Below are 12,642 nucleotides of genomic sequence, written 5' to 3'. Positions count from 1 at the left end.
TTCTGGTACCTGCCGGTCTGTATTTGGGATCTGCATAAATCCTGACAAAATTGCGCGCATCTGCCTTTGTAGTCCGTGACGACACCGTAGTCGGTAAGCTTCTTCTTTTTCTCTATCTTCTTGTTATGTGACATTCATCCTCCGCTGTTGCCATTTCTAATATAAAGTAGTGGAAAGTTCTTACTTATATCTGCCAGTAAACTCGCCATGAAAGCGCTAAAACATACCGTTGTAGTGAGTTTGCATTATTCACCCAAGAATAATTAGATTTCTGGTCGAACGGTTTTTCACGGCACACATTTCCTGTGTTGTTGTTTCCGGATGAGGAGATGCTGCTCCGTTATTGATTGAAGTAAAGTCTGAATGTCACTAAAACAGTTAGCTCCATCTTTTGACACTTCTTCCACTCCCGTCCTTGCACGCTACACCGCTACAACAAAGATGACGGAGAAAAGACGCTGTCGAAGGTGAGCCACGTAAATAAGACCACCCACAAAACGGCGCATCCGGAAGCGACTGTCAGAAAGCGGCTTGAAGATGATCTGTAAAACATAATCTATGCAACATTTTGACCAAAGAACCACCGTTACATGTTATGTAGACCACAAGAAAGTGTTTTACATTTAGAAAAAAAAAATAATAATAATATGACTCCTTTAATGCGCCCTATAATCCGGTGCGCCCTATGGTCCAGAAAATGTGGTAATTAATATTTCTAAAATTACTACTCGGCCTATTTTGAGGGGGATTTTACCAGTCGGCATCATTTTTAGGTCCAGAACTATGAAATGAGTGCCAATGTGGTCAGCATTGGAGGGGCCCTTTAAGAGTGTATGCATCCACTCCATCACACTCACATATTTTTTTATGATATCTGGCTTACGTATTTGCCTCTAAAATGTTTAAACAACTAAAGTACTGCTGGTAAATAAACAGAGTCCTTATGGGACCTTGGCCACCGTGTCAGTGGCCTTGTGGTTGGAGACTGGAAGGTTGTGAGTCCAAACCCCGGCCGAGTCATACCAAAGACTATAAAAATGGGACCCATTACCTTCCTGCTTGGGTTGGAATTGGGGATTAAATCACCAAAATGATCCCCGGGCGCGGCCACCGCTGCTGCTCACTGCTCCCCTCACCTCCCAGGGGGTGGAACAAGGGGATGGGTCAAATGCAGAGGATAATTTCACCACACCTAGTGTGTGTGTGTGACTATCATTGGTACTTTAACTTTAACTGTGAAACCTGAAGTGCTTCGAGGTCACATGATCAACCAAGTGTTTGTCTTGAATTATGGGCAAAAGCACATGAATTTATTTCAGGCTTAAGTTTTGAAGCCGTAATTTATGGTCTTTTTATTCAACATCATGTGAAGAGTAATGAGTCATTCTACTCCTTAAACGCTTCAATTATAGTGTTGTATGAACATTTTCATCGAACGCGCCCCGCAGCTGGACGCGAGTGCTGATTAGCGTGAAAAATTCTCACTTCCTGTCCTCCCGGCTTTAAAAAGCTGTTCTTGAGTACGTCACTTATTGTAATGGTAACAGTAGATGGCGTGACCATGTTGAATGTAAACTGGATCAGGCTCACACACACACACACACACACACACACACACACACACACATACACACACACACACACACACACACACACACAAACACACTAAGTTGTCAGCTGTGCCTGCTTTGCCCCTGCAGCTCTGCAGAGATTTCAGTCCTCTTTTAGCATATTTTTTCTTCCAGCTGGGATTTTTTATTTTTTTTTGTATTTATTTTATTTGTTTATTTCTGAAAATGTGCCATCACAACACTGCCGAAGTGCAAGGAGACAAAGTGAACCGGTGGAGATGATACAGGTTCAGGTGATCAAGACATGTTGAGGTTGCACTGTAGGTGACAAGGCGACGCTATCTAACAAGGTCTGCACGCCCGCCCTGAGCAGCTTCCTTGTCAGACCTAAAAATCAGCATCTATGCAACTTAAGTACTTGCAGTATCGCAGCCTGTCGCCAACGAGAGGAAAGCAATGACAGTAACTAATACTGCAATACCATAGGGATGAAAGGTGGGTATACTTTACAGTCGTGATATTCACTGAAAACATATTGTTATTGTCTAAATAGCTGGCAACACCAATGATTAACAAGCTATCGTTGTTTTCCGGACTATAAACCACACCATTTTTGAAAAATAAATCGATTTTTTTGCACCGGACCATAAGCCGCAGACCTATATACCGTACTGGTACGTTGTGGAATGAAATATTTTATTAATGTTTATTAGGGGGCGGGGGGGTTCCCACATATGCGGTCCTCTCCAAGGTTTCTCATTGTCATCCCATTGGGTTGAGTTTTTCCTTGCCCTGATGTGGGATCTGAACCGAGGATGTCGTTGTGGCTTGTGCAGCCCTTTGAGACACTCGTGATTTAGGGCTATATAAATAAACATTGATTGATTGATTGATTGACATACTTTTAATTTTTTCCAAGTGGTGCTTTTAACATGGCAGTAAAACTGAAAAAAGCAGAAAAAACCAAAGTCAACACTGAACAGTTTCTTAAAGTGGATCATATGAGAACATTGTTTGATTTCTTTGCTTAATCCATTCCATAATTTAGCCGTTAGCATGTAACACAGGTGTCAAACTCAAGGCCCGGGGGCCAAATCTTTTCTTACTAAATATATTTCTTCTTTCTCTTTTGACATTAAAAATCATGTACTGCATGCAATTGCATATCTTTTAAAATTCAAAATGATCAAAATGTAAATAATATATTATCATGTATTCCAAAAAAATTTTTTGTTAAAATAAAGATAAATACTTTACTTAAATATCTGCTTGACATATGATTTCTAAAGAAATTAAAGCTGCAAGCAGCGATGGACGGGACCGACTTTGAGGGCTCATAAAATCCAAACCGGATCAGTAATTAAAACTCTTTCATCAACTTTTAATCAGAAGGGTTCAATCTCTCTCCTGTGCTAGTTTGAAGCCGACACGACAAACGCGCTCAGAGGAGAAAATGTTTGAAAAAAGGTGACTGTTTTTACACAACTTTTGTTTTGAAGGGGGAATTGCAAACTTCCAAACTTCCTAGCGCTATATTTTTGTTTTTGTCATTTAATATCCATGTTTCATTCTAGAAACTATTAAACAATCTGATATACGATTTATTAATGTTTCATGTGAACATGTCGAAAATCAAGTACCGCAAAAAAAACATAACCCACACTGCAAAAACTGAAATCTAAGTAAGATTAAATATCTCAAATAAGGGTGATATTTGCTTATTTTCTGTCTGATAAGATAATTCTTCACACTAGGCAGATTTTATGTTAGAGTGTTTTACTTGTTTTAAGGGTTTTGGTCCTAAATGATCTCAGTAAGATATTACAGCCTGTTGCTGAGATTTTATGACCTATATTGAGTAACACATGCTTGAAACTAGAATATCAACTGATGCAAAGCTGTGTCATTAACACTCACATGTATAAAATTACTTTTTTAAAGTCATAATTTCTTACTTCAAGCATGAAAAAAAAAAATCATGTGCCATTATATCAAGATAATGGCACTAGCATTTACTTAATTTAAAATGTTTTTCAACATATTGAGCAAAAAGGCCTACATTTTTTCTACCAAGAAAAGTGCACTTGTTATTAGTGAGAATATACTTATTTTAAGGTATTTTTGGGTTCATTGAGGTTAGCTAATTTTACTTGTTTTGGAAAGTCTTGACAAGCCGAATTTTCTTGTTCTATTGGCAGATAATTTTGATTAGTTCAAATCAAATACCCCTCATTTTTGTATTTTTTTTTTCTTTTTTTTGAACACTGACTTTTTGCAGTGCGATGAATCATACATTTAATCATTTGTAGTGTGAAACCTGTATATTAAACGACAAAATACACAAATATAGTGTTATTTAGTGTACAATTCATTCATCCATCCATCCATTTTCTACCGCTTGTCCCTTTTGGGGTCATGGGGGGTGCTGGAGCCTATCTCAGCTGCATTCGGGCGGAGGGCGGGGTACACACTGGACAAGTCGCCACCTCATCACAGGGCCAACACAGATAGAAAGACAACATTAACACTCACATTCACACACTAGGGCCAATTTTATTTCCGCATTCCTTGGATTGCAGATGCAGGGGGTGTATGAATTCCAAGGGGGGGGGGCATGTGTTGCTAGAACACAGGCACTGTGGAGCATTTTCAGTAGGTAATACATCTATACTGCAATAAAAGCTGTATACTGACTACTCTAAAGTGTATTTTAGTTTATTTTCCAGAGAAGATATGGTGTGATGAAAATGCTAGCTGAAGTGAGAACTCTTACTTTGGTACAGTAAGATGCTTTAAGTTATGACAGTTGCATTGGGATTACCAGCAGCAAAAGTTGAGATATTGTCGGCAGCGTGTTTACATGACTTTGCAGCCATGACTTTATCACTTCCATCACAGCAAGCGTTCTCCATCCCGGCTTCTCCACGTGGACCTGGCCTTCCTGTCAGTCATGTGCTATCAGTCAGGCTGCAGGCGCTCTTTTTCCGCCTTCCTGACGGTTCCGGTTGCGTCCCTTCTTTCCTGCACTTCACTTCCCACTCAAGTTTGCCTTCCTTTGGGTCAGTTTGTCTTCTAACCTTCTGGTTTTTTGTGTGTGTCCCATAGGTGTAAAGAAGGCTACCATGGTTTACGGTGCGACCAGTTTGTACCTAAGACCGATGCCATTTTGTCCGACCCAAGTAAGACCTTATTTTGATGTTCCTGTCTTGTATTTGTGTCTTCAACTATAGCCGCAGACATTAACCAACAAGGTGGATGTGCAAAGAAAACTTCCCCTTAAGTTACCTTGTTTTTTAAAAATATTCTTCATTTCACTTTAGTAAATACCGTATTTTCGGACTATAAGTCGCAGCTTTTTTCATAGTTTGGCCGGGGTTGCGACTTATACTCAGGAGCGACTTATGTGTGAAATTATTAACACATTACCGTAAAATATCAAATAATATTATTTAGCTCATTCACATAAGAGACAAGACATATTAGATTTCATGGGATTTAGCGATCAGGAGTGACATATTGTTTGGTAAACATATAGCATGTTCTATATGTTATAGTTATTTGAAAGACTCTTACCATAATGTGTTACGTTAACATACCAGGCACATTCTCAGCTGGTTATTTATGCCTCATATAACGGGGACCCCTGCTCTAAGCAGTCATTAGCCGTGTTGTTAGCATTCAGAGTTGTTAGCATCATGTGTACCACGTTGTTGTTCCACATCGCTCACGGCAAAGGCTTACCAATGTCGTGTGGAAGAAGGGCAACAACAGAGTTCATCTCCACTTAGAATTTTCCTGACAGCTGATAGTGGTCTCATTCAATGCCCACCAGTACTGATACGTGTCCATCTCGTCTTTTGACATTGTTCACGCCAAAGTCTCGCCAATGATCACCAAAGATAAAGTGCATCAAAAAGTTGTTCTGCTAAAATGTGGTCAACTTGATTGTCACGGTGAAGATTCAGTAACGCCAAGGTTGTTAGCGTTGTTCACCTTTAACCGGCAAATGGAAGTCCCGCTTGGTGAATATCTTTAAATATTGCCACAACATAATGGAAATGAAGACAAATACAGCACTGAGACATCAGTAAGACTGAATTGAACATGTAATTAAGGCTAAAAATTAGGGCTATTAAACGATTAAAATATCTTATCACAATTAATCGCAATGTTCATAGTTAACTTAAAATTAATTGTGATAATTGCAGATAAACATAATAATTTGTCATTAATAAGAGTGTTCTAATCAGAGATTATCAAGTATTTAATACCTTGACTAGACTATTAGTTTGCTTTTATCAGAATCAGAATAGTTTTTTATTGCCATTGTTTGAGAACGGGTTCACAAACTAGAAATTTTACTTGGTGCAAGTATATAAAAACACACTTAATGAGGCTTCATCAAGTGAAAGTTAATTAATGGGGAACTGCATTTTATTTATTTTTTGCCTATCATTCACAATCATTATGAGAGACATGACGATGGATGTTATTTTTTACATTTCAATGCATTCTAAATATTAAATAAATGCAATCAAAAGTTTGCTTGCAATGGAGCGTGTATGGGCCGCGCAAATCCACCTACAAAGCCCTTAAAAAACATTGAAACCTCCATTAAGGTTTTATTTACATGATGTAAGTACCATACAATTCCATACTAACTTTATTTATAAAGCCCTTTAAAAACAACCACAGTTGAAAAACAAAGGGCTGTACACCACAGAGAAATACAGGCAAAGGACAGACTAACATATAACATTTAAAACAGAGGTAAAATACACACACACATATATATATATATATATATATATATATATATATATATATATATATATATATATATATATATATATATATATATTTACATATAAATATATATATATATATATATTTACATATAAATATATATATATAATATAATTTTCTCAAAAATCGACAGTGCGCCTTATAACCCCTTTTCTATGTGCATATATATATATACATATATATATATATATATATATATATATATATATATATGTACATATATATATATATATATATATATATATGCACATAGAAAAAGCCAATACAAATTATCTTGAGAGCAATTTGTTAGATAAAAAGCAGTTAAAAAGTAAAAACAGTTCAAAAATGATATATGTTATGTAGCAAAAGTATGTAGTAAATGTATAATAACATTTAGTATTCATGTATTTTGATCATTTGGGACGGCGTGGCGCAGTGGAAGAGTGGCCGTGCGCAACCCGAGGGTCCCTGGTTCAATCCCCACCTAGTACCAACCTCGTCATGTCCGTTGTGTCCTGAGCAAGACACTTCACCCTTGCTCCTGATGGGTGCTGGTTAGCCCCTTGCATGGCAGCTCCCTCCATCAGTGTGTGAATGTGTGTGTGAATGGGTAAATGTGGAAGTAGTGTCAAAGCGCTTTGAGTACCTTGAAGGTAGAAAAGCGCTATACAAGTACAACCCATTTATCATTTATCATTTATTTTAAGGCGCATTTAAAAAACACATCTTGACGTTTGCTTTTGTTTTTTTCATCACTGATTATTACTCACTGCACATTTTAGGAGAGCCAACAATCACTTACCGTGCAAGGTCTGCTGTCATTAGGATGTCGACTGCTGGGATGTTCATATATTTCCATTTAGATGAAAAATGTCTCATAATCCTTACAAAGAAATGGGGTGGGGGACACCAAGTATCTCTTTGTGTCTTTCTGGCCATTTTCGGGTTCGAAATGGCTGTCAAAGTGTGCCAACTTGTCGGAATACCTACTCAGAATTCTTCTGTCCAGGTGATATGCATGATTTATGATCTAGAATAAACTTAGAGGTAGCAAGAAAGCAGCATGTAAACATAGGTACACACGGTAGCGATCACGTCGCCGATATAAATAGTTTGTCTGCGTTAGAGCTTATAATAACAATATCACTAATATTTGGTTAATATTTAAGTCACAAAACGTAATTGCTGTATTGTTGGTGCTATTTGAATGGTTATTTATTGGATTTTATGGGCGAAATAGTGGAGATCCTATTGGCTCCGCTGTAAGCAGACTTTTATTTACCTTTTTTTAATATTTAGAATGCATAAAAAAAAAAAAATCCACCCGTCGTCATGTCTTTCATAATAATTGTGAACGATAGGCAATATTCCAACAAAAGGGCAGTTCCCCTTTAAAGTTAATTCATGCAGTTTTGCAGGAGATAAAGAAAATAGTTTTCCCTTTTATTTCAAAATCACTATTTCATTTTTACCAATAAAAGATATGCCAAGAGTTCTCAAAGTACTCAAAAATAATGAAAAAACATTTAATTTCATGCAAAATTGTATTTTGTCGAAGTCAAAACTAATCGATATTTCGAGCAAACAGAGAAAATTCCACAAAAAGTCTTCAGAAAAGGAATTTTCTTGAAGAAGGATAGTTATATTCTATGAGTTGAGGCTCACTGCGTGACAAAACCCCCCCCAAAAAAACATAGTATGCAATATTTGTTCAGCAACATGACTAATATTGTGTTTAAACAAAGCTTTTAGGGATGGATCAGCCCTCCAGTTTTTGCGTAATCCTGCCAACAGATGGACACCCAGATGGATGTCAGAGTTATTAAGGCCGTACACCAAACAGACACTTTAAATCCAACAATTCAGTTCACCGTGACTCCGCAAAGCTTCTCCTTCTTCTCTACCTTCCACCCCCCTGAGTCCAAACACTTCACCGACGGTCGTTTCCAGGCGCCGCGAGGCGACTCGCGCGACCCCGACGACCATAATTAGCCATTCCAGCTGTCCCTTCTACTCAGACGTCCCTTCTCTTATCAGCGCGCTGTTCCTCACCGCCAGACGTCATCACAATGTGCATCAAGAGAGTTCTTTATCACACAGATATGAAGCTTTGATAAAAAAAAACAACTCCTGTATCTATTTTTTTTTTTTTTTACAACACTCCCAACACTCTGTGACCTTCTTACGCGTCTTGTCTTTCACGATGCTCGCTATCTGCACGCGCTGCAGAACACCAAAAATATGCCTTTATGTCTTTCCCCATGAGGCTGCAGCTTTTTTGACTTTGCACTGTTTCATACAGTATATGAGTCTGTGGCACAAAGAGCTTAATTCCTCCTCGTGCCGCGTGTTTTACCAGCGGGCCCGGTGAGATTCTGTTAATGGGGTCACAAGTCAGCGTCACAAAAGTAGCGTGTGCTTTATACTTCCCTCGTGGCGACGACGGATCACTATGGGAGCTGTTATTTCTTCTATTGACGTCGCACATCCATTTTCTCTGGCTGCAGCTGGAGACTGTGCATTTTCATTCTATTTCCTAATGTTAACTGAGACTATTGTTAACAGTGTTTTTAGTCATTATATACAGTAAGAAAGGGATTCATACGGCCCCAATCGCCACGGTTTACCTGACACGGGAAACGTGACAAATTTGAGTATGCACTATCCAGAGTTTATTATTTCTTCGGTCAGTGGTCAACTTTCCCCCAGAAGGTCTTATCTGTGTCCATGTGATGTCAGATGAAACAAAAATTGAGCTGTTTGGCCATTACACCCAGCAATATGTTTGGAGGAGAAAAGGTGAGGCCTTTAATCCCAGGAACACAATTCCTACCGTCAAGCATGGTGGTGGTAGCATTATGCTCTGGGTCTGTTTTGCTGCCAATGGAACTGGTGTTTTACAGAGAGTAAATGGGACAATGAAAAAGGAGGATTACCTCCAAATTCTTCAAAACAACCTAAAATCATCAGCCCGGAGGTTGGGTCTTGGGTGCAGTTGGGTGTTCCAACAGGACAATGACCCCGAACACACGTCAAAAGTGGTAAAGGAATGGCTAAATCAGGCTAGAATGAAAGTTTTAGAAGGGCCTTCCCAAAGTCCTGACTTAAACGTGTGGACAATGCTGAAGAAACAAGTCCTAGTCAGAAAACCAACAAATTTAGCTGAACTGCACCAATTTTGTCAAGAGGAGTGGTCAAAAATTCAACCAGAAGCTTGTGGATGGCTACCAAAAGCGCCTTATTGCAGTGAAACTTGCCAAGTGACATGTAAGCAAATATTAACATTGCTGTATGTATACTTTTGACCCAGCAGATTTGGTCACATTTTCAGTAGACCCATAATAATTTCATAAAAGAACCAAACTTCATGAATGTTTTTTGTGACCAACAAGTATGTGCTCTAATCACTCTATCACAAAAAAATAAGAGTTGTAGAAATTATTGGAAACTCAAAGACAGCCATGACATTATGTTCTTTACAAGTGTATGTAAACTTTTGACCACGACTACAAGGACAATCACTTTATCATGCAAAATTCTCTATTTTAGTAGTCCTTTTCACATGTCTATCGTACAAGTTTTTCAGGATACGAGCTGAGCTGTCTCTTGGCTTATTGTTATGCTTTGGATTGCGAGCAAAGATTCGAGTTACAAGTTTCCCCGCAGCTCGTTGCCGTAGCAAATGCCATGGTAAACCCTGAAAGATCCCACCAAAATGGAGAAGCTGCTGATGGTGTGTTTGACAGAGAAGCTGTTCAGGGTTTCCCCTAGATTGCCAAGATACTGTACCTGTGGTGATGGGGGCCTGGTTAGGAGGCGTGGACACCATGACATCATTGTATAATTTGCACAATGATTTTCTTTAAAAAGGCTCAAAAAATGTAAATTAATAACAAATCTGTGGTATTATTTTTTAATTTTAACATATCTTTTAAATTATATTTTTTTGCTCTATTTCGTAATTGTACAATGTGCTTTGTTGGGAATGTTTCAGCTGTCGAGTGACTTTTTTTTCTTCATTAAAAACAACTAGCAACTAATATAGCATCTTTTTTGGTGTTATTATAGACTTAGACTTCCTTTTATTGTCATTCAAATTTGAACTTTACAGTACAGATAAGAACGAAATTTCATTGCATTAGCTTGTTGTAGTGCAGGATAGAAGAGCAATAAGGTGCAGATATAAATAAATAGATTACTGTACGGATAAATATATACTCTACTGATGTTTAGAGACTCTACTTCTGTCCCTCGATGGACTTTCTCTTCTTAAAAGCCGCCACTGGCCTTTTAATATTTGCACATTTTGTAGATTGCTGTCCGCGGGATATATCTGGGATATATTAAAGTTACATCGCAGACACGCCAACGCTACAGACAAAAGTCCATCTTGTTTACTTCATCACAACATCCGGTTTCGGCAGCGCTGTTTTCAGTGATCAAAATCTTTTTGCGGCGGCCAAATTTTCGATGCATCACTAGTCAATAGTGCACAAATAATAGGCTGTCTGTATATATGAATTCATACCGTATACTGTTTGTAATGTTTTGGTTCAACGTTCATTGTTCCTCCTATCTGTGCCTGAAGGGGGTTTGGTGGAGAATGAGAAAGTGTTGTTGTGTGTCTGGGAAAGCACAGAGACAAAAGTTTGTGTAAAACCTGTTGGAATTACACCTGTTGTTTGCATAAGATTGGCAATAAGAGTTAAAAATAGCGTCAGACTTTTGGCTTCTTCTGTGAGACTACAATACATTATATTACTTTAATTTGTTTTCACGTAAAATCCCTTATTGTCAAGGTGTGGCGGTTATGATTTTTGCTACCCGGCTTCCTCCCACCTCCAAAGACATGCACCTGGGGATAGGTTGATTGGCAACACTAAATGGTCCCTAGTGTGTGAATGTGAGTGTAAATGTTGTCTGTCTATCTGTGTTGGCCCTGCGATGAGGTGGCGACTTGTCCTGGGTGTACACCGCCTTCCGCCCGATTGTAGCTGAGATAGGCTCCAGCGCCCCCCCGCGACCCCGAAGGGAATAAGCGGTAGAAAACGGATGGATGGATGGGTTCGCCACGATCAGTTACACCCTGACTGTTACCGCTCTCTGAGTGCTATACATTATTATCGTCTCTTTAAGATCTATATTTAAACAGTGTACATTTTCAAAAGATACATTCGGATAATTTTGGAGCGGGTTGGGCGTGGTTTTGTTTGGAATCTGGGAACGAACACACGCGCGAACATCTTACAGACATGCGTAGAAAGTAGGTTCCTTTACGCAAAATCTACACCGAAGCCTATCCAATACACACAAAGTGTTTTGCTATGTACATTAAAATCATCATAGGTCAGCTTTAAAGTTATTTTTGGTTATACAAGCACATAATTTACAGTGATTAATTGTGGTTAATCAAAATTAAAAGTTTGATTAGTGTAATTTTTAAAAATGAATCATTTGGCAGCTCTAATGTATACTTTATGTATTGGTATTATTATTATAGAGGTTTATTTGAAATAGGGACAGATACAAAAACATAGACATCTGAAACAGTTATCCAATGTATGCATCATAGTGTTTGTAGCCAAAGCTAATTTACAACACTTGTCCCCAACAACAATAACAACAACACAGATCGAACATCATTAAAAGAGGAAAATAAAAAATAGAATAAGGCAAAGATGAGTCGATAATAATGATAAAAGAAATAATACAGACAAAGTGCAAACTAGATAAAAGCCAATAATAATAATAACACAGGAAAAGTGCAGACTAGATAAAAAACAATTAGTAAAAATTAGTAAAAACTAAACATGGGAACACGATTGTTGCTCAACTAGCCATAATTTTGTTTGTTTTTTGAAAGTGACAAGTGCAGGTATACATGAGTAATTGTTGGTGATGCAGTAAGGTTCCTGACTGCATGACTGTTTATATTCTAGCTTCCAATGTTGCCATGTTGTTTTCTAATTTAGTTAAGCATGACAAGCTTTTTTTGTAAAGTTGCAACTGTGGACCAGCTCTATACTCTCAACCAGTCTTCGTGTGCTTTGTGGACTTGGAGAAGGCATTCGACCGTGTACCTCGGGAAGTCCTGTGGGGAGTGCTCAGAGAGTATGGGGTATCGGACTGTCTGATTGTGGCGGTCCGCTCCGTGTACGAACAGTGTCAGAGCTTGGTCCGCATTTCCGGCAGTAGGTCGGACACGTTTCCAGTGAGGGTTGGCTGCCCTTTGTCACCGATTCTGTTCATAACTTTTATGGACAGAATTTCTAGGCGCAGTCAA

General features: G+C 38.4%; 1 protein-coding gene across 4 annotated transcripts in view; it reads left to right on the top strand.

The window, feature by feature from the left end:
- Positions 1-12,642, top strand: part of nrg3b (neuregulin 3b) — a 591,304-nt gene that overhangs the window by 469,310 nt on the left and 109,352 nt on the right. For all 4 annotated transcript variants that reach the window (XM_061966725.2, XM_061966726.2, XM_061966727.2 and 1 more), the window contains one exon: positions 4,677-4,750. In XM_061966725.2, the coding sequence (XP_061822709.2) occupies positions 4,677-4,750 (74 nt within the window). The remainder of the gene's footprint in view (positions 1-4,676; positions 4,751-12,642) is intronic.

This window comes from Nerophis lumbriciformis, linkage group LG11, assembly GCF_033978685.3.
Source record: "Nerophis lumbriciformis linkage group LG11, RoL_Nlum_v2.1, whole genome shotgun sequence".
Lineage (NCBI taxonomy): Eukaryota > Metazoa > Chordata > Actinopteri > Syngnathiformes > Syngnathidae > Nerophis > Nerophis lumbriciformis.
Note: the sequence above shows the minus strand (reverse complement) of the source record. Positions and strands in the feature narration are given on the sequence as shown.